The sequence below is a fragment of the Oncorhynchus tshawytscha genome, linkage group LG19 (genome assembly GCF_018296145.1).
Source record: "Oncorhynchus tshawytscha isolate Ot180627B linkage group LG19, Otsh_v2.0, whole genome shotgun sequence".
Lineage (NCBI taxonomy): Eukaryota > Metazoa > Chordata > Actinopteri > Salmoniformes > Salmonidae > Oncorhynchus > Oncorhynchus tshawytscha.
Window position 1 is genome coordinate 31,419,003 of NC_056447.1, and position 21,746 is coordinate 31,440,748.

A 21,746-nucleotide genomic window follows, 5' to 3' on the forward strand; every position below is an offset into this window, starting at 1 on the left:
CGTAAAAAAACAATGCTCTTTCTCCCACCACAAAAAACGTTATTGTTATTTTAAAAATATATTCCTCGCTGTGTTTACTACTCAAGAAAGAAATGTGTGAGATAATGTACAGTATTTGTTTAGATGGCGATGAGTCACTTCACGACCGTCCCTTCCAAAGCCCGCCACCCCCCCTTGCAGCGTATCGAAAGTTCTCGGCCCTTCTTCCAGACGCTAGCAAGCCTAGACAACTGTCAGATGCTAGACAGAGAAACAAGCAAGCAACACAGCAAAGTGGACCTCTGGACTTACTAGCTAGCTAAGCAACTCAACGGCTCAATTTCAGTTTGGAGACTGGTGCACAGCGATTGACATCAGCGTAATTTGGCACTAAAAGTGCAAACCCAAAATATAGCTAACGAGAAAAGCTGATTCTTAAAGCCATCAAGCGCGTTAGCTTTGATTTGTGGCGCAGCTCTCCTGCAGAACCCTAGTTGGTAGCTAGCTCTAATCTAGGCAGTCAAAACCTGCAGTTGTGTGGTTTGCTAGTTAACGTCAGCTAGCTGAGAAGGAGAGGTTTGCAGAAATAAGTGCTCCAGGGCTATGACTGCGGAAGAGGTGACCAACGAAGGACAGAACATCCCATTACCAATGGAGGGAGAGGATATCACGCAGAAGAAAGATGGAGGGGTTTTAAAGGTAACTAACTAACTAGCGGTCGTCACTAGTTACCACGGCCACAAAGTCTTAAACCCCGCCCATTTCTAATATTTATCTTCTTAAAATGTGATTTTTAAACCTAACCATAACCCTAACTACACTGCCAACCTTACACCTAAACCTAACCTTAATTTAAGACAAAAAGCACATTTTTGTTGTCACGAATTTGTACGATATCGCCCATGTCGACTCTGCAGCTGTGCTAACTAGTGGAAACCCCCTAGCGAGCTAACAAGCTAGCGTTAGCATGCTCGCTATCTAGCCAATAGCAATTCATTGAATGGCATAACCAGCAACCTAGCAGGCTTGAATGAAGAAAAAAATGCACAAATATTTTGGTCAGTTGGCTACAGTAGGGTAATTTAGATTAGTGAGATTTTGCAGCGCAGTCCATGATCTATATGCAACATTTGGGGTTTGCTGCTGTAGTTATATCTGCGGGCTAAACTTAACTAACGTTAGCTAGCTGGCTGACGAGTTCCTCACATCGTGACGTCACCTCGAAAATGCTAGCTTCCTCACCAGCCCCATCTTCCCCCTGTAGTATCCAGGTGCAGGCCCGCAGCAGCCTGTGACTAAAACCATAATATGGCCAACTACTGGTTGTGGTTAACCCAGGGGAGAATGACTGCAACCCTCGCATTGAAGCCACGAAGTTCAATGCCGACCACGGTACTGCAGGCTGGACACATGACGTTTTTAATAATGCCCTTTTCTGATAAAAAATAGTTTATTTTTATTTAACCTTTATTTAACTAGGCAAGTCAGTTAAGAACAAATTCTTATATACAATGACGGCCTAGGAACAGTGGGTTAACTGCCTTGTTCAGGGGCAGAAGGACAGATTCTTGTCAGCTCAGGGATTCGATCTAGCAACCTTTCGGTTTCTGGCCCAACACCCAAACCACTAGGCTACCTGCTCCCCAGTTCATTGCATCTGCCATGGAGCCCAGTTTCACAATATTACCATATGTCCCAGCTGCTTGCAGTAGTTTTGGAGTAATCACGAAATAAACAGGCCATATTTTAGGGGATTTTTCAACCTTTGCCAGCAGCATACCACCCTGCATACCACTGCTGGCTTGCTTCTGAAGCTAAGCAGGGTTGGTCCTGGTCAGTTCCTGGATGGGAGACCAGATGCTGCTGGAAGTGGTGTTGGAGGGCCAGTAGGAGGCACTCTTTCCCCTGGTCTAAAAAAAAAATATCCCAATGCCCCAGGGCAGTGATTGGGGACACTGCCCTGTGTAGGGTGCCATCTTTCGGATGGGACGTTAAATGGGTGTCCTGACTCTCTGAGGTCATTAAAGATCCCATGGCACTTATCGTAAGAGTAGGGTGTTAACCCCGGTGTCCTGGCTAAATTCCCAATTTGGCCCTCAAACCATCATGGTCACCTAATAATCCCCAGTTTACAATTGGCTCATTAATCCCCCTCCTCTCCCCTGTAACTATTCCCCAGGTCGTTGCTGCAAATGAGAACATGTTCTCAGTCAACTTACCTGGTAAAATAACGGATAAATAAAAATAAATAAAATAAAAACCTGGCAGCTCCTATTACTTCATTCTATTGTGCACTGTGGCACCAACTCTCCTTCTGAAAGTTCTATTCCCAGTTTATTGTTCTATGTCACAATGGCTGCTTTGTTTATTGTTGTCAATGAGACCTGCCCACGTTTCTGGTAGTTAAAATGTAAACAACAACAAAAATTACTCATGGAACTTTGAGGTTGTCCCATTGTTTTACTGTAGGGAAATATAGGTATGTCTGTCTTTCGCCAAATATCTTGCAATATGTATATTTTCATTTTTGTCAAGTCGGACACCATTTAAACATTAGAACCTCCTCTTTCTAATTATGTAAGACAGCGTACTCCGCTGTCATCAAACACTAGCCCGGGAATACCTTTTGCCCTTGGAACGTTGAGCCTCTCCCTTTGTTTTCCTATGGAGAGGCATGCTGGTATATTTTGCCAAATATCTTCCAATGTGTATATTTTCATTTTTTCTTCTTCAAATTGGACACCATTTTAATAAGGATAATCTCTTTCTAATTACATAAGGTTGGGCAGTGTACTCTGCTGTCATCGATCGCTAGACCAGAAATAGTCAAAGTTGAATTTTTTTACTTACTTCCTCATTATGCAGACATAAGCACACTTGGCACCATTGAGGTGAGGACGTTTACTTTCTGCACAAGTTATTTTTCAGTTTCGTCCTAAGAGCAGATGGTGGTAGTAGTAAAATAAAAAGGGATCCATTTCTTTGTGCCTTTTAGGGGACAAGGAATTCCAAGCATCACTCCAGTCAGAAGAGGCTCTGCGACCGTTCGATTCCATTCAATTGCTATGGGCTCGTGCTAGTGTTCCAGCTTAGCCAACGTTCTTTTGCCATTTTAAAGCATTCTATTGTTCAGCCTACCATTACTACCATCATGATACCAATATTTTTTTATATTACATCAGATGTATGACCTTGAACCGATTTATATAAAAAATCTAATAAAATCTTACACAGGATGATAATAAAAAAAAAAATGCTTTAACCTTAATTTAACGAGGCAAGTCAGTTAAGAACAAATTCTTATTTTCAATGACGGCCTAGGAACAGTGGGTTAACTGCCTGTTCACGGGCAGAACGACAGATTCTTGTCAGCTCGGATTTGAACTCGCAACCTTCCGGTTACTAGTCCAACACTCTAACCACTAGGCTACCCTGGCGCCCCATTTAGTAGCTAATGGCAGCCTGCAGTACCCCGGTCAGCCTTGGACTTGAGATAAGGGGGCAGCACTGAGCTAGCTTGCAATGTCACTTCACGGAGTACCTCAAACTGCGCATTTTATGTCTTCATAGACAGGTTGGTTGTTTAAATACATCGCTATAGTTGTTGATTGGCTAGCGTGTGAGTTTTTGCTATATTAGCATAATGTGACATTCGTCAAAAAACCTCCAAACAGGATATGGTATCAAGAACAACATAAAACTATACTACAGTAAACATGTCATGCTCTCACGAATGATGCAATTCCCCCCTTGGGCCAATCAGTGTAATTTTATAAATAACCGAGTGGTGCAGTTGACAGTACATGTCAGAGCAAAAACCAAGCCATGAGGTCGAAGGAATTGTCAGTAGAGCTCTGAGACCGGATTGCGTCGAGGCACAGATCTGGGGAAGGGTACCAAAACCATTCTGCAGCTTTGAAGGGCCCCAAGAACACAGTGGCCTGAATCATTCTTAAATGGAAGAAGTTTAGAACCACCAAGACTCTTGCTAGGGCTGGCTGCCCGGCCAAACTGAGCAATCAGGGGAGAGGGCCTTGGTCAGGGAGGTGATCAAGAACCCAATGGTCACTCTGACAGAGCTCCAGAGTACCTCTGGAGATGGGATAACCTTCCAGAAGGACAACCAATTCTGCAGCACTCCACCAGTCAGGTCTTTATGGTAGAATAGCCAGACAGAAGCCACTCCTTGGTAAAAGGCACATGACAGCCTGCTTGGAGTTTGCCAAAAGGCACCTAAAGGACTCTCAGACCATGGGAAACAAGATTATCTGGTCTGATGAAGCAAAGATTGAGCTCTTTGGCCTGAATGCCAAGCGTCAAGTCTGGAGGAAACCTGGCACCATCTCTACGGTGAAGCATGGTGATGGCAGCATCATGCTGTGGGGATGTTGTTCAGCAACAGGGACTGGGAGACTCGTCAGGATCAAGGGAAAGAAGCAATAAAACTGGCCTTCTTTAGAGTAGTTGAGTATCTGAAGCATCAGCATTTGTGGGTTCGATTACAGGCTCAACATGGCCAGAAACAAAGACCTTTCTTCTGAAACTCGTCAGTTGTGCACCGGGGCCTCCCACTCTTCTCTCTCTTTTGGTAAGAGACAGTTTTTGCTGTTCTGTGAAGGGTGTAGTACACAGCGCTGTATGAGATCTTCAGTGTCTTGGCATTTTCTCACATGGAATAGCCTTCATTTCTCAGAATAAGAATATACTGATGCGTTTCAGAAGAATTGTCTTTGTTTTTTTGGCCATTTTGAGCCTGTAATTGAACCCACACATGCTGATGCTCCAGATACTCAACTAGTCTAAAGTAGCCCAGTTTTATTGCTTCTATAATCAGAACAACAGTTTTCAGCTGTGCTAACATAATTGAAAAGGTGTTTCCTAATGATCAATTAGCCTTTTAAAATGCTAAACTTGGATTAGCTAACACAACGTGCCATTGGAACACATGAGTGAAGGTTGCTGATAATGGGCCCCTGTACACCTATGTAGATATTCCATTAAAAAAATCTGCCGTTTCCAGCTACAATATTCATTTACAACATTAACAATGTTACACTAGAGGTCGACCGATTAATTGGAATGGCTGATTAATTGGGGCCAATTTCAAGTTTTCATAACAATCGGAAATCGTTATTTTTGGGTGCCGATTCCCGATTCTTTTTTTTATTTTAAAATATTTTTTTATATTTTTTTTATACCTTTTATTTAACTAGGCAAGTCAGTTAAGAACACATTCTTATTTTCAATGACTGCCTAGGAACTGTGGGTTAACTGCCTCGTTCAGGGGCAGAACGACAGATTTTCACCTTGTCAGCTCAGGGGTTCCACCATTGCACTCCACGGGTAGCCTGCCTGTTACACGAATGTAGTAGAAGCCAAGGTAAATTGCTAGCTACCATTAAACTTATCTTATAAAAAACAATAAATCGTTATAACTACTGATCCAGTTTAGCAGGCAATATTAACCAGGTGAAATTGTGTCATTTCTCTTGTGTTCATTGCACGCAGTCAGGGTATATGCAACAGTTTGGGCTGCCTGGCTCATTGCGAACTACATTGAAGGTTGTGCAATGTAACAAGAATATTTAGACTTAGGGATGCCACCCGTTAGATAAAATACCGAACGGTTCCGTATTTCACTGAAATAATAAACGTTTTTTTTTCTCGAAATTATAGTTTCCGGATTCGATCATATTAATGACCAAAGGCTCGTATTTCTGTGTGTTATAATTAAGTCTGATTTGATAGAGCAGTCTGACTGAGCAGCAGCAGGCCCGTAATAATTCATTCAAACAGCACTTTCGTGCGTTTTGCCAGCAGCTCTTTCCAAGCACAGCGCTGTTTATAACTTCAAGCCTATCAGCCTAATGGCTGGTGTAACCAATGTGAAATGGCTAGCTAGTTAGCTGGGTGTGCGCTAATACTGTTTCAAACGTCACTCGCTTTTAGATTTGGAGTAGTTATTCCCCTTGCGCTGCAAGGGCCGCGGCTTTTGTGGAGCGATGGGTAACGATGCTTCGAGTGTGGCTGTTGTCGATGTGTTCCTGGTTCGAGCCCAGGTAGGGGCGAGGAGGGGGACAGAAGCTATACTGTTACACTGGCAATAGTATAGTTCCTATAAGAACATCCAATAGTCAAAGGTGTATGAAATACAAATGGTATAGAGAGAAATAGTCCTATAAATACTATATTAACTACAACCTAAAACCTCTTACCTTGGAATATTGAAGTCTCATGTTAAAAGGAACCACCAACTTGTTCTCATGTTCTGAGCAAGGAACTTAAACGTTAGCTTTTTTACATGGCACATATTACTTTCTTCTCCAACACTTTGTTTTTGCATTGTTTAAACCAAATTATTTGAGGCTAAATTGATTTTATTGATGTTTTATATTAAGTTAAAATAAGTGTTAATTCAGTATTGTTGTAATTGTCATTATTACAAATAATAAAAATAAAAAAAGCGGCCAATTAATCGGTATCAGCTTTTTTGGTCCTCCAATAATCGGTATCGGCATTGAAAAATCATAATTGGTTGACCTCTAGTCTACACTGTATTTCTGATCAATTTGATGTTAACCTCTAGGTATGTGGGACGCTAGCGTCCCACCTGGCCAACATCCAGTGAGATTGCAGAGCGCCAAATTCAAATACAGAAATACTCATTATAATAATTCAGAAAAGATACAACTATTTTACATAGGTTTAAAGATGAACTTCTTGTGAATCCAACCACTGTGTCAGATTTCAAAAATGCTTTACGGCGAAAGCATACCTTACGATTATTTGAGAACATAGCCCAGCAGACAAATCATTACAAACAGTAACCAGCCAAGTAGAAGAGTTACACAAGTCAGAAATGGAGATAAAATTAATCACTTACCTTTGATGATCTTCATATGGTTGCACTCAGAAGACATTTATTTATTCAATAAATGTTCCTTTTGTTCAATAGTCTCTTTATATCCAAAAACCTCTGTTTTGTTTGCGTGTTTTCTTCAGTAATCCACAGGCTCAAACGCAGTCACAACAGGCAGACCAGGCAGAATTGACCAGCTATGAAACAAAATGGCAGAAATACTTTGAAAACAGCTACTGCAGCAATTATTTTACTATAAACGTATTCATACTTGACTTTTTATTCACAAATGTGATTTAAATGCTTGCACTGTGGAGCCCTGACCACCCGTGAGGAAAGGAATCTAGGAAAGAAAAGTTCACATGAACGTGGTAGGGATTAACCACTGCCATTAGATGGCGATAGTATTGGTTTTAGTGACAGGCTAGTTTCAGTCTCAGGCTGCTGTGGGGTTGCAGCTTGGTGCATCTCACTTCCCCATGTAATCAGAGATGTTATCATTGCTAGGTAGTTTGTACGGTCACTGAAATAGGTGTTTCTGCAGCTAACTATCAAATGTCTAGTCATCACTATTCAGACTTAGCAGTGATCTAGAAGTGTCGTAGTTTTTGCTAGAAGGTTCTGGCCTGGGTAAAAGCATTTCATAGTTTCTTGTTTGTCAGCAAACATATCTGGTTACCTGGACGTTTTCTAGAGCCTGCCATATTTGGGATACCCACAGCTGCTTGGAGGGGGGGAGGGTGGAGATTCTCATTCTGGTTTTGGTGACCTGATCCTTCCCAGCTAAATATCCTATATCTGCAGGCAGTGTGGCTGGTCAATGTTAACACTGAGAAGTGTGTGTGTGTGCGTGTGTGTGTGTGTGTGTGTGTGTGTGTGTGTGTGTGTGTGTGTGTGTGTGTGTGTGTGTGTGAGAGAGAGACTGTCAGTCATTCTGGCCCATGGTGTATTTCCCTAAAGGCAGACTTGCAGCACATGGTGTCTCAGACAGTTTCCACATCATCACACAAATAAATCACCCCTTGAACAGTTTGAGCCCACAACCAAGACCTAAACACAACAGCAGCCCAAAGTACTAGACTACATACATAAAAGTAAGCATGCACCTGTTAAGAAATTGACTGTCAGAACTGTTAGAGCTCTTAGAACCTCCATGGATTGATGAGGAATTTAAAAACTGTATGGTTGAAAGAGATTGGGCAAAAGGAGTGGCTAATAAGTCTGGCTGCACATCTGACTGGCTCACTTACTGCAAATTGAGACTTATGTGACAACTCAACAAAAAGAAGAAACTGTATTAAAGGTTGACCGATTTTAAACGGAATGGCCGATTAATTAGGGCCAATTTCAAGTTTTCATAACAATCGGAAATCTGTATTTTTGGACACCGATTTGGCCGATTTCTTTTTTAAGTTATTATTATTTTAAAATTATTATTATGGCAGAATGACAGATTTTTACCTTGTCAGCTCGGGGATTCAATCTTGCAACCTTACAGTTAACTAGTCCAACACTCTAACTACCTACCTTACATTGCACCTACCTTACCTTACATTGTAAGAAGCCACGGTAAGTTGCTAGCTAGCATTAAACTTCTCTTTAAAAAAACAATCAATCAATCATAATCACTAGTTAACTACACATGGTTGATGATATTACTAGTTTATCTAGTGTGTCCTGCGATGCATATAATCGATGCGGTGCGCATTCACAAAAAAGGACTGTCGTTGCTCCGTGTACCTAACCATAAACATCAATGCCTTTCTTAAAATCAATACACAAGTATATATTTTTAAACCTGCATATTTAGTTAATATTGCCTGCTAAAATTAATTTCTTTTAACTAGGGAAATGGTGTCACTTCTCTTGCAACAGAGTCAGGGTATATTCAGCAGTTTGGGCCGCCTGGCTCGTTGCGAACTGTGTGAAGACTATTTCTTCCTTAAGAAAGGCATTGATGTTTATGGTTAGGTACAGTCGTGCAACGATTGTGCTTTTTCCTCAAATGCGCTTTTGTTAAATCATCCCCCGTTTGGCGAAGTTGGCTGCCTTCGTTAAGATCAATACACAGAAGTATATATTTTTAAACCTGCATATTTAGCTAAAATAAATCCAGGTTAGGAGGCAGCACAGGTGCCAGGGAAAATTGTGTCACTTTAGGGTATATGCAACAGTTTGGGCCGCCTGGCTCGTTGCGAACTAATTTGCCATAATTTTATGTAATTATGACATAACATGTAACAGCAATATTTAGACTTATGGATGCCACCCGTTAGATAAAATACGTAACGGTTCCGTATTTCACTGAAAGAATAAACGTTTTGTGATGATGATAGATGATAGTTTCCAAATTCGACCATATTAATGACCTAAGGCTCGTATTTCTGTGTGTTATTATGTTATAATTAAGTCTATGATTTGATAGAGCAGACTGACTGAGCGATGGTAGACACCAGCAGGCTCGTAAGCATTCATTCAAACAGCACTTTCATGTGTTTTGCCAGCAGCTCTTCGCAATGCTTCAAGCATTGCGCTATTTATGACTTCAAGCCTATCAACTCGAGATTAGGCTGGTGTAACCGATGTGAAATGGCTAGCTAGTAAGCGGGGTGCGCGCTAATAGCGTTTCAAACGTCACTCGCTCTGAGACTTGGAGTAGTTGTTCCCCTTGCTCTGCATGGGTAACACTGCTTCGAGGGTGGCTGTTGTCGATGTGTTCCTGGTTCGAGCCCAGGTAGGAGCGAGGAGAGGGACGGAAGCTATACTGTTACACTGGCAATACTAAAGTGCCTATAAGAACATCCAACAGTCAAAGGTATATGAAATACAAATGGTATATAGAGAAATAGTCCTATAATTCCTATAATAACTACAACCTAAACCTTCTTACCTGGGAATATTGAAGACTCGTGTTAAGAGGAACCACCAGCTTTCATATGTTCTCATGTTCTGAGCAAGGAACTTAAACGTTAGCTTTTTTACATGGCACATATTGCACTTCTACTTTCTTCTCCAATAATTTGTTTTTGCATTATTTCAACCAAATTGAACATGTTTAATTATTTATTTGAGGCTAAATTGATTTTATTGATGTATTATATTAAGTTAAAATAAGTGTTCATTCAGTATTGTTGTAATTGTCATTATTACAAATAAATAAATAAAAATAGTCAGATTTAATCGGTATCAGCTTTTTTTTTGGTCCTTCAATAATCGGTATCGGCATTGAAAAATCATAATCGGTCGACCTCTAAACTGTATTATGAAGCCAAGATCAATGATATAAAGAATGATGGAAAAAAATGTAGGATTACTTTTAAATGAAGTTATGGGCAGAAAGATAAATTCAACTCTATCAGATGGAGTATTTATCACAACCATTTGATGTTGCCAATTATTTTAATGATTACTTCATTGGCAAAGTGGGCAAACTTGAGCAGGAAATGCCAACAATGAACAGTGAGCCATTTATATTCATGCATAAAAAAAAACATAATGAAAGAAAAGCATTGCAAGTTTTGAATTTTGTGAAGTTAGTGTGGGAGAGGTAGAAAAATAATTGTTAACGATCAATAATGACAAACCTCCTGGCATTGACTACTTAGATGGAAAGATACTGAGGATAGTAGTTGACTCTAGCCACTCCTATCTGTCATATCGGTAACCCTTGTTTGGGTCTGTGGGACCAATTTTCAATGTTTACTAAACCAAATGATACAATGAATCATTTTTTCAACCTGAGACTCATTGGCCTTTGCTCATTTTCTGTGAAGAACATGTGCAATAACACATTTTCATTGAGTGCACACTGTACCCCCCTACACGTTTATATTACATATGTGGGGAATAAGTGTGTGTGTTGGTGAAAACAAGTACAAAATTAAACAGAAAGGTTTGCTGTGTGCCTTCATTCTGTCTTCCTCCTCCCTGGGCCTGCTGTTTCAATATAGGCAGGGAGACAGACAGGTTCTTGGTGCTGTCTCCTGCTTTTCGCACACTCTTTACCTTTTGTAGTGTGTGAAACTACGCAATGTCTTGATGTAACCGGCACAATATTATTACAATAGATTATTTTGATACATTGTGGGAAAAAACTGATTTTTTTTACACTCTACCCCAGCCAGGTGCCAATTGGGGGAGGGACACAACAAATAAATAGCTTTGCATGTGTGGCTCCTTACCACAATCAATCAGTATGGCAAAAATAATCTCTGCTCAGAGGGAGAGAAGCTAGTGTGGAAGGAGCGTCTTCCACTTTGGAAGATGAAGAGCTCCCACCTCAGGCCTGTCTCATCTATTCAACCACTATCAATTGCTCTAAGTTTGCGACACATTCCCAGTGTCCTACGTGCCAAATAAAGGCAAAAAATGTGGTACTCATGAGTGCTACATAGGGATGGGAGAATCTGTGGCCAGGAACATCAAAAAACAGAAATCATAATGGATCACAATGCCACAAAAGGAGGAGTGGACAATTTAGACAAGCTGGTGGCTGACTACAACTGCAAAAGAAGAACCCTATGTTAGCCACTTGTGATGTTCTTAAACATTTTGGACATCTCGGCGTACAACACGTTTGTCATCTGGATGGCATTGAACCCAGATTGGGACAGAGAGAAGCTGCAGAGGAGACGGCTCTTTCTCGAGGATCTGGGCAAGGCATTATTAAGACCTCTAATCCCGAGGAGGCAACATCCCAAGGACCCCAGCTTCTGCAGCCATGGTGAGGAGGATTCAGGAAGATGCTGGTGCCCCATCCGCTCGACCCACAGAACCAAGAACTCCAATTGGTTAACTTCACAGTTCTTCATTGTAAAGGATTTTAACACTGTTTCCCATGTTCAATGAACCATAAACAATTAATGAACATGCACCTGTGGAACGATCGTTAAGACACCTACAGCTTAGACGATAGGTAATTTAAGGTCACAGTTATGAAAACTTAGGACACTAAAGAGGCCTTTCTACTGACTCCGAAAAACACCAAAAGAAAGATGCCCAGGGTCCCTGCTCATCTACATGAATGTGCCTTAGGCATGCTGCAAGGAGGCATGAGGACTGCAGATGTGGGCAGGACAATAAATTGCAATGTCCGTACTGTGAGACGCCTAAGACAGCGCTAAAGGGAGACAGGACGGACAGCTGATCGTCCTCGCAGTGGCAGACCACGTGTAACAACACCTGAATTGGTACATCCGAACATCAGACCTGCGGGACAGGTACAGGATGGCAACAGCAACAGCAACTGCCCGAGTTACACCAGGAACGCCCAATCCTTCCATCAGTGCTCAGACTGTCCGCAATAGGCTGAGAGAGGCTGGACTGAGGGCTTGTTGGCCTGTTGTCTGGTGAGGACCTGCCTTATATCACCTGCAACAACGTCGCCTATGGGCACAAACCCAGCGTCGCTGGACCAGATAGGACTGGCAAAAAGTGCTCTTCACTGACGAGTTGCGGTATTGTCTCACTAGGGGTGATGGTCAGATCCGCGTTTATCGTCGAAGGAATGAACGTTACACCAAGGCCTGTACTCTGTAGCGGGATCGATTTGGAGGTAGAGGGTCCATCATGGTCTGGGGCAGTGTGTCACAGCATCATCGGACTGAGCTTGTTGTCATTGCAGGCAATCTCAACGCTGTGCGTTACAGGGAAGACATCCTCTCTCATGTGGTACCCTTCCTGCAGGCTCATCCTGACATGACCCTCCAGCATGACAATGCCACCAGCCATACTGCTCGCTCTGCGTGATTTCCTGCAATACAGGAATGTCAGTGTTCTGCCATGGCCAGCGAAGAGCCTGGATCTCAATACCATTGAGCACGTCTGGAACCTGCTGGATCGGAGGGTGAGGGCTAGGGAACATGCAGGTGGAAGAGTGGGATAACATCTCCCAGCAAGAACTGGCAAATCTGGTGCAGTCCATGAGGAGGAGATGCACTGCAGTACTTAATGCAGCTGGTGGCCACACCAGACTGTTACTTTTGATTTTGCCCCCCCCCCCTGTTCAGGGACACATTATTTCATTTATTTTAGTCACATGCCTGTGGAACTTGTTCAGTTTGTCTGTTGAATGTTATGTTCCTACAAATATTTACACATTTAAAGTTTACTGAAAATAAACACAGTTGACAGTGAGTAAACATTTCTTTTTTGCTGAGTTTATATATGTGAGTGAGATGTTTGTAAAATTCCCGAACTAAGTGTTTTCATCATCCTAGATTGCAGCCGGTAGTAACAAGAAGATTCGCCCTCGTGTGTGTGTGGACCCAAGAAGGACAGAAAGACACGTGCATCAAGTGCAAGAAATACATTTGCAACACACACACAGTAAAACTCTGTCCCTCATGTGGTGTGTAGACCGGCCTTAATTTGTGTTCAATTGGGCTCATTTCTCATTCCCATAAAATACTGTATGTAAAATGTGTCCTTCCAGTTTGTTAAAAGCATTAAACATCAATAGTGATGAAAACCTTGTTTCATTTATATTTGTTCAAGATAAACATTATTTATTCCACCAATGTCTTGATTTGAGATTTTTGTTTTTTTGATAAAAAACAAACAAATAGCACTTTTTGTTGATAAATGTGAACTAGCAGAGGTCAATTGCAAATATGAATCATGCATGGTGTCTATATTGCTTGTAATTGATATAAGTCGACATCTAAGTGTTAAGTATTTTTATGTAAATTGATATGGCTGTATTGTTTTAAAAACCCAATGATGTTGTGGGTCCATCAGATGAACATTGGGTTACTAACAAAAACATGGAACAAAAACATGGAACACCGCACAAGGGTTAATCTGAGCCTAGAGGAAAGTATTTGTCCTCAGGCCTGGAGGGACGCAATAGTAAGCAGCCTTTAACTGGTTCTAACAGCAGACCTATATAAGCTTGCTGTCAGCTCTTAGAAAACTGTTGGAAAGAATGGTGTTTCACCAAATACAATGCTATTTCTAAACATGTACTGCACTGAGACAAATGACTGATGATTGGTTGAAAGAAATGGATAATAAGATTGTGGGAGCTGTACTGTTAGATTTCAGTGCAGCATTTGATATTATTGACCAAAACCTGTTGTTGAGAAAACAATGGTGTTATGGCTTTTCAACCTCTGCCATATCGTGGCTTCAGATATGTTGATCTAATAGAACTCAGAGGGTTTTCTTTAATGGAAGCTTTTCTAATATCAAACATGTAAAGTGTGGTGTACTGCAGGGCAGTTCTCTAGGCCCTCTACTTTTTTCTATTTTTTACCAAGGACCTGCCACTGGCATTAAACAAAATGTGTGTCCATGTATGTTGATGATTCAACCATATACGCATCAGCAACCACTGCTAATGAAGTCAATGAAACTCTTAAAGAGTTGGTCTGTTTTGGAATGGGTGGCCAGTAATAAACTGGTCCTGAACATCTCTAAAACTAAGCGCATTGTATTTGGTACAAATCATTCCTTAAGTGCTATACCTCAGCTGAATCTGGTAATGAATGGTGTGGCTGTTGAACAAGTTAAGGAGACTAAATTACTTGGCGTTTAGCTTTTCACAGTCCCCAAATCCAAAACAAATTCCAGAAAGCGTACAGTATTATATAGAGCCATTATTGCATGGAAATAAAGCAACACCTCACAGCACAATGCCTCTCCCCTATTTGACCTAGATAGTTTGTATGTATTGATATGTAGACTGTGTGCCTCTTTTACATACATTTTTTAAATTGATGAAGTTCTGTCCTTGAGCTGTTCTTGTCTATTTAATGTTCTATATTATGTTATGGTTTGTGTGGACCCCAGGAAGAGTAGCTGCTGCTTTTGCAACAGCTAATGGGGATCCTAATAAAATACCTAACACTACCACAGACAGACTATGCCATACACTGCTACAGCATAACTAACCTTCACTGTCGCTCTTTCCCTCTCTCCCTCTCCTACATCTGTAGTTGGTGAAGCAAGAAGGCACAGGGACAGAGCTGCCTATGACGGGGGACAAGGTGTTTGTTCACTATGTTGGCACGCTGCTGGATGGAACCCCATTTGACTCCAGTCGCGAACGAGGAGAGAAGTTCTCCTTTGAGCTGGGCAAAGGTGTGTGTGTGTGTGTGTGTGTGTGTGTGTGTGTGTGTGTGTGTGTGTGTGTGTGTGTGTGTGTGTGTGTTGAAGTACACGCCAGGTGATCAAAACATTTGATGTGTGTGTGCGTAGGTCAGGTAATCAAGGCGTGGGACCTGGGAGTGGCTACTATGAAAGTAGGAGAGATTAGCCAGCTGATCTGTAAACCAGAGTACGCCTATGGCACCGCCGGCAGCCCCCCGAAGATACCCCCCAATGCTACTCTTGTCTTCCAGGTAACCTGTCTGTCTGTGAGGGATTAAGTCTGTTTTAGGTAAACATTCGGTGGCAACATTGACGTGTGTGACTGAGTGCTTAAATTGATGTTTTGTGTGTGTGTGTGTGTTAGGTGGAGCTGTTTGAGTTTCGAGGGGAGGACATCACTGAGGGAGAGGATGGAGGAATTATCCGTCGCATCATCACTAAGGGAGCGGGATACTCCAAACCTAATGAAGGAGCTTCCGTAGAAGGTACACGCAAACATATCATCATCAGAAAGGAACAGGGATATTCCAAACTAAGACCTACTGTACAGGCTACAATCTCTCACACCTTTCTCGGTCTCTTTCCCCTGCAGTGTGCGTGGAGGGCAGCTGTGAGGGCAAGGTCTTTGACCAGAGGGAGCTGAAGTTTGAGTTGGGAGATGGAAAGAGTCTTGGTCTGCCAAGTGGGGTGGAGAAAGCCCTGACCGCCATGGAACAGGGAGAGGAGTCACTCTTCATCATCAAACCCAAGTAATATACACAAACACATTACAAACCTAGTCTACATACTATGTTGTTATTTTGAGAAATATACACTGCTCAAAAAAATTAAGGGACCACTAAAATAACACATCCTAGATCTGAATTAATGAAATATTCTTCTAAAATACTTTTTTCTTTACATAGTTAAATGTGCTGACAACAAAATCACACAAAAATTATCAATGGAAATCCAATTTATCAACCCATGGAGGTCTGGATTTGGAGTCACACTCAAAATTAAAGTGGAAAACCACACTATAGGCTGATCCAACTTTGATGTAATGTCCTTAAAACAAGTCAAAATGAGGCTCAGTAGTGTGTGGCCTCCACGTGCCTGTTTGACCTCCCTACAACGCCTGGGCATGCTCCTAATGAGGTGGCGGATGGTCTCCTGAGGGATCTCATCCCAGACCTGGACTAAAGCATCCTCCAACTCCTGGACAGTCTGTGGTGCAACGTGGTGTTGGTGGATGGAGCGAGACATGATGTCCCAGATGCGCTCAATTGGATTCAGGTCTGGGGAACGGGCGGGCCAGTCCATAGCATCAATGCCTTCCTCTTGCAGGAACTGCTGACACACTCCAGCCACATGAGGTCTAGCATTGTCTTGCATTAGGAGGAACCCAGGGCCAACCGCACCAGCATATGGTCTCACAAGGGGTCTGAGGATCTCATCTCGGGAAACCTAATGGCAGTCAGGCTACCTCTGGAGAGCACATGGAGGGCTGTGCGGCCCCCCCAAAGAAATGCCACCCCACACCATGACTGACCCACCGCCAAACCGGTCATGCTGGAGGATGTTGCAGGCAGCAGAATGTTCTCCACGGCGTCTCCAGACTGTCACGTCTGTCACATGTGCTCAGTGTGAACCTGCTTTCATCTGTGAAGAGCACAGGGCGCCAGTGGCGAATTTGCCAATCTTGGTGTTCTCTGGCAAATGCCAAACGTCCTGTACGGTGTTGGGCTGTAAGCACAACCCCCACCTGTGGACGTGGGGCCCTCATACCACCCTCATGGAGTTTGTTTCTGACCGTTTGAGCAGACACATGCACATTTGTGGCCTGCTGGAGGTCATTTTGCAGGGCTCTCCCCCTGCTCCTCCTTGCACAAAGGCGGAGGTAGCGGTCCTGCTGCTGGGTTGTTGCCCTCCTACGGCCTCCTCCACGTCTCCTGATGTACTGGCCTGTCTCCTGGTAGCGCCTCCATGCTCTGGACACTACCCTGACAGACACAGCAAACCTTCTTGCCACAGCTCGCATTGATGTGCCATCCTGGATGAGCTGCACTACATGAGCCACTTGTGTGGGTTGTAGACTCCGTCTCATGCTACCACAAGAGTGAAAGCACCGCCAGCATTCAAAAGTGACCAAAACATCAGCCAGGAAGCATAGGAACTGAGAAGTGGTCTGTGGTCACCACCTGCAGAACCACTCCTTTATTGGGGGTGTCTTGCTAATTGCCTATAATTTCCACCTGTTGTCTATTCCATTTGCACAACAGCATGTGAAATTTATTGTCAATCAGTGTTGCTTCCTCAGTGGACAGTTTGAATTCACAGAAGTGTGATTGACTTGGAGTTACATTGTGTTGTTTAAGTGTTCCCTTTATTTTTTTTGAGCAGTGTATAATGGTGTGTTCTCTGGGTATATTGGCTGAGTTGTGTGGCTGTGTATGTATGGATATCTAATTGTAGTGTGTGTCGATATGAATTTCTAAGTGTGTGTGTGTGTGTGTAGATATGGCTATGGAAACATAGGAAGCAGCAAGTACAGTATTCCTGGTGGAGCCACTCTGCAGTACAAACTCAAACTGACCACCTTCGAGAAGGTATGACCCCTCACCCTTTAGCAATATCAACCAGAGTGTCCTGTCCAGAGACATGCCTTAGGCATTTTATTCATGACATTTCCAAACTGTTTGCCTACTAAGTGTACCCCAGATGAGTCTGGTGTTTTGAGAGGTGATTTGCTGGCTGACTGAAGCATTTCCTGTTCCCCAGGCTAAGGAATCCTGGGAGATGAACTCAGCAGAGAAACTGGAGCAGAGCATCATCATTAAGGAGAAAGGAACACAGTACTTCAAGGTTTAGATTTTAGTCATTTAGCAGATCCAGAGAGACATACAGGAGCAATTAGGATTAAGTACCTTGCTCAAGGGCACATCGACAGGTTCTTAACCGCTAGGCTACCTGTGTGTGGGTGGAGAGAAGTAGCTTCAAGCAGCAGTGCAGTATAACTAGCCAGGTCACCCGCGATACAAGTCAGTATTAGACATCCAGCCTTGTCTGGGGATGTCGGGAGATGATGTGGAAACGCGCTGTTGCCTTTAAATAAGTTGAATTTTTGCTAGAGCGGTGGGGTTGGTGGATGGGTTTAAGCGTCTGCCTCTGGTGCAAAAGGTTGCATGTTTGAATCCAGCAGCGATGGAAAGTTGTTTTTTAGATTTTTGTTTTAAGCCTATCCCAAACCTTAACCCTTACCGTAGTCATTTGCAGTTAATGCCTAACTTTAAGATTTCGGAGATAACCTGAAACACTTTGAAATTTGATGTTTGAGAAACCTGGATGAATGTATAATTCTGAGGTGAGACTGTGTGAGCTTGTTTAGTATAATGTGTGTGTGTGTGTGTGTGTGTGTGTGTGTGTGTAGGAAGGGAAGCATCGCCAAGCGTCTGTCCAGTATAAGAGGATTGTGTCATGGCTGGAGAATGAATCAAGTTTGCCTGAGGGGGAGGACCAGAAAGCTAAAGCCCTGCGATTGGCTGCTCACCTCAACCTGGCCATGTGCTTCATCAAGCTTCAGGAACCAAGCTCTGCCTTCGACAACTGTGACAAGGTACACACAGACTCGATTAGGAGACACACACACCTGACTGTATCTGAACGTATCTGACTTCCTAAATATTCCACACCAAACCTATTCCCCCACTTACTTTTGGTTTCTGCTCTCTCTCGCGTGTGTACGAAGGCCCTGGAGCTAGACGAATCCAATGAAAAGGCTCTATTCCGGAGGGGGGAGGCGTTGTTTGCCATGAAGGAGTTTGATAGGGCGAGAGCAGACTTCCAGCGCGTCACCCAGCTTTATCCTAGCAACAAGGCCGCCAAGAGCCAGGTACTGTACTAGAATGGTCTTTATGTGTCTAAACTTTGTGTCTAGCCCCGTCTAAACTTCCCTCTCCTCTCATCTGGATGTCCATCTCTGCTTGCTCTTTGTCTGATCCGGGGCTCTCTGTCTGCCCTCCCAGGTGGCTCTGTGCCAGAAACAGATTAAGGAGCAGCATGAGAAGGACAAGAGGCTCTACGCCAACATGTTCCAGAAGTTCGCAGAGAGAGACGCCAAGGTGAGTCATACAGCCAACACACTACACATTTCCTGTAGCCACGCTACACTTCCCCTAGCTCCTACAGATTAAACTCTTCCCCTATCCCCAAGGTGAGTTGAGATTGAATACTGGAGAGCCATCAGAACAGATTAACCCATACTTAGCATCATATAAGAAAGCGTTCCACAGGGATGCTGGCCCATGTTGACTCCAATGCTTCCCACAGTTGTCAAGTTAGCTGGATGTCCTTTTGGGTGGTGGACCATTCTTGATACACACCAGAAACTGTTGAGTGTGAAAAACCCAGCAGCATTGCAGTTCTTGACACACTCAAACCAGTGTGCCTGGCAGCTACTGCCATACCCTTTTGAAAGGCACTTAAATCTTTTGTCTGGCCCATTGACACTCTGAATGGCACACATATACACATTCCATGTCTCAACTGTCTCAAGGCTTAAAAATCCTTCCTTAACCTGTCTCCTTCCCTAAATCTACACTGAAGTGGATTTAACAAGTGACATCAATAAGGGATCATAGCTTTCACCTGGGTGACCTATGTTATGGAAAGAGCATGTTCTTAATGTTTTGTATACTCAGTGTAAATTACTGTTTTAATGTCTCTCTCTTTGTTTCTGCTGTGATGAACAGAAGGAGGCTGACAAGGGGACGGAGAACGTAGGTGGGATGGATGTAGAGGAGAGTGGAGGACAGGAGTAATGACTACTGGAGAAAGATGTCAGACTGTGTCATGAAGACTTTTAAAACTTCAGACATTCGTGTTTATAAAGAGAGAATGTGTTTGTGATAAGTGTGTGTGTGTGTCCATGGCTCAACTGTATCCCCTGTGTGTGTGTGTGTGTGTGTGTGTGTGTGCGTGCTATCGTCATGGCAGCTAGCTGGCTGGGTGGGCCTTCTGTAGCTGACTGCACTCAGGAGGTGTGGCTAAAAGGAGTGCCCCCATCCCTCTGGTTAGCATGTAGCAGGCTGTCCCTCCCTCCACCACTCCCGCTACCCCCCTTTACTCATAGAGCTCTTTGCTTAATGGAGTTGGAAGCCCAGTACTGGGTGTGCGTATTTGTGTGTGTAAACCCCCCTTTCACCCAGCAAGATCTAATCCCCAAATCCCCTTCACTTCTCACCACCTTCCAAGGCCAACTGATCAACTCCTGGGGACTGCTTCATGTGTATGTGTGACAGTAGCAGCTCCCTCTCTAGCAGCAGTCATGCTAACTAAATGGTTGCTCTCTGCTTCTCAAACGCACTGTATGTTCTTACTCTGGGTTTATGATTTATCTTAATTGTTCTTCATGGGATGATGATTTACTTCACACCTAGAAGTGTGTGTGTGGAGCAGCTTAAGCCGCTTCTTCTGGTCAGACTGAACCAGTATCAAGCTCAGTCACATTACATATATAGTCTTACTGTAGTCTGTCTGCATTCCAAATGACACTCTATACCTTGTAGATCAGGGTTTCCCAAACGTGATCCTGGGGCCCCCAATGGGTGCACGTTTAGATTTTTCCCCAACACTACACAGCTGATTCAAAGAATCAAAGCTGGATGATGAGTTGGTTAATTGAATTATCTGTGTAGTGCTAGGGCGGGGGGCTGGGGACCGAGTTTGGGAGACCCTGTTGTAGATGACTCAATATGCCCTACTTTTTGACCAATGGTCAGAGGTGGCTACTAAAGTAGTGCACTATATAGGTAATTGGTGTCATTTGAGATGCAGACTTACTGTAATCTTATTCTTGCATACAGCATCTCCAGCAGTCCTGGCTCTAGGTTCAGCTAAACAAGGTCATGTGAAGCAGAGCAGCTAGGGAGTGAGATTGGTCAGGGTTTGGGGTGTCAACTGCATGCTGGTTGGTTGGGGGGGCGGTCTATCTGATTGGAGCATCACGATTGGTTCTCAGACTGAAGGCTCTAATGACTAATAAACAGAAATTACTCAAACTCTGGTCTGTGTCCTCATTTTTTGTACTTAGGTCACTGTATCTTTTGACCAATCGATTTTGTAGTATACAGTGGAAACAATAAAAGTAGTTTTTACAAGATTCAAATACAAACTAATTGGGTGAACCAAAAGCAATTCTCCCATTTCAGATGGCATCTACCGATTAATGTATGACAAGGAAATTCAAAGACAGTTCCTTGGGACGACCCTAAACCAACTCTTAACCGTTTAAATGGAAACTTCAGTGGGGTGACAAATTCGGGTCCCGCCATGCGGGACAAGCACAACAGTTGGGTTTCCTAAAGCTGGTTTGCAACATGGCAGTTTCAGCATGTTTGAAGGGTCTGGCCTCCTGTGTGTGATGTATTTTCTTTTTAAATCCTACAGATAGTAATGATCTGATTAACGGGGCGGCGGGTAGCCTAGTGGTTAGAGCGTTGGACTTGTATCTGAAAGGTTGCCATATTGAATCCCCAAGCTGACAAGGTAAATATCTGTCGTTCTGCCCCTGAACAAGGCAGTTAACCCACTGTTCTTAACTGACTTGCCTAGTTAAATAAAGGTTAAAAAAAACAAACATCTGGTATCATTTTCTCTTTAATCCAGAGCAGTGCTCCCCAACCCTCTTACTGTAGGTTTTTGCTCCAACTCTAATCTAGCACACCTGATTATAATAATTACCTGGTTGATAAGCTGAATCAGGTCAGTTACAACTGGGGTTGGAGAAAAACCTACAGGAGGGTAGCTCTCAAAGAACAGGGTTGGAAAGCCCTGATCC

At 43.1% G+C, this 21,746-nt stretch overlaps 1 protein-coding gene across 1 annotated transcript; it reads left to right on the top strand.

The window, feature by feature from the left end:
* Positions 1 to 231: 231 nt before the first annotated feature.
* Positions 232 to 20,967, top strand: fkbp4 (FKBP prolyl isomerase 4). The gene is made up of 11 exons (XM_042301577.1): positions 232 to 678; positions 14,776 to 14,920; positions 15,038 to 15,180; positions 15,294 to 15,414; positions 15,522 to 15,678; positions 17,427 to 17,517; positions 17,690 to 17,773; positions 18,339 to 18,524; positions 18,657 to 18,800; positions 18,934 to 19,029; positions 19,660 to 20,967. The coding sequence occupies exons 1-11, from the start codon at positions 583 to 585 to the stop codon at positions 19,726 to 19,728; spliced, it is 1,332 nt and encodes a 443-aa protein (XP_042157511.1). The 5' UTR covers positions 232 to 582; the 3' UTR covers positions 19,729 to 20,967.
* Positions 20,968 to 21,746: the final 779 nt, after the last annotated feature.

Bases quoted from the DNA above. Each gene is read 5' to 3' on its own strand.
- fkbp4 (XM_042301577.1), top strand. From the start codon at position 583: ATGACTGCGGAAGAGGTGACCAACGAAGGACAGAACATCCCATTACCA. The intron at 15,181-15,293 runs GTAACCTGTCTG...TGTGTGTGTTAG, and splicing joins ATGCTACTCTTGTCTTCCAG to GTGGAGCTGTTTGAGTTTCG. The intron at 17,518-17,689 runs GTATGACCCCTC...CCTGTTCCCCAG, and splicing joins AACTGACCACCTTCGAGAAG to GCTAAGGAATCCTGGGAGAT.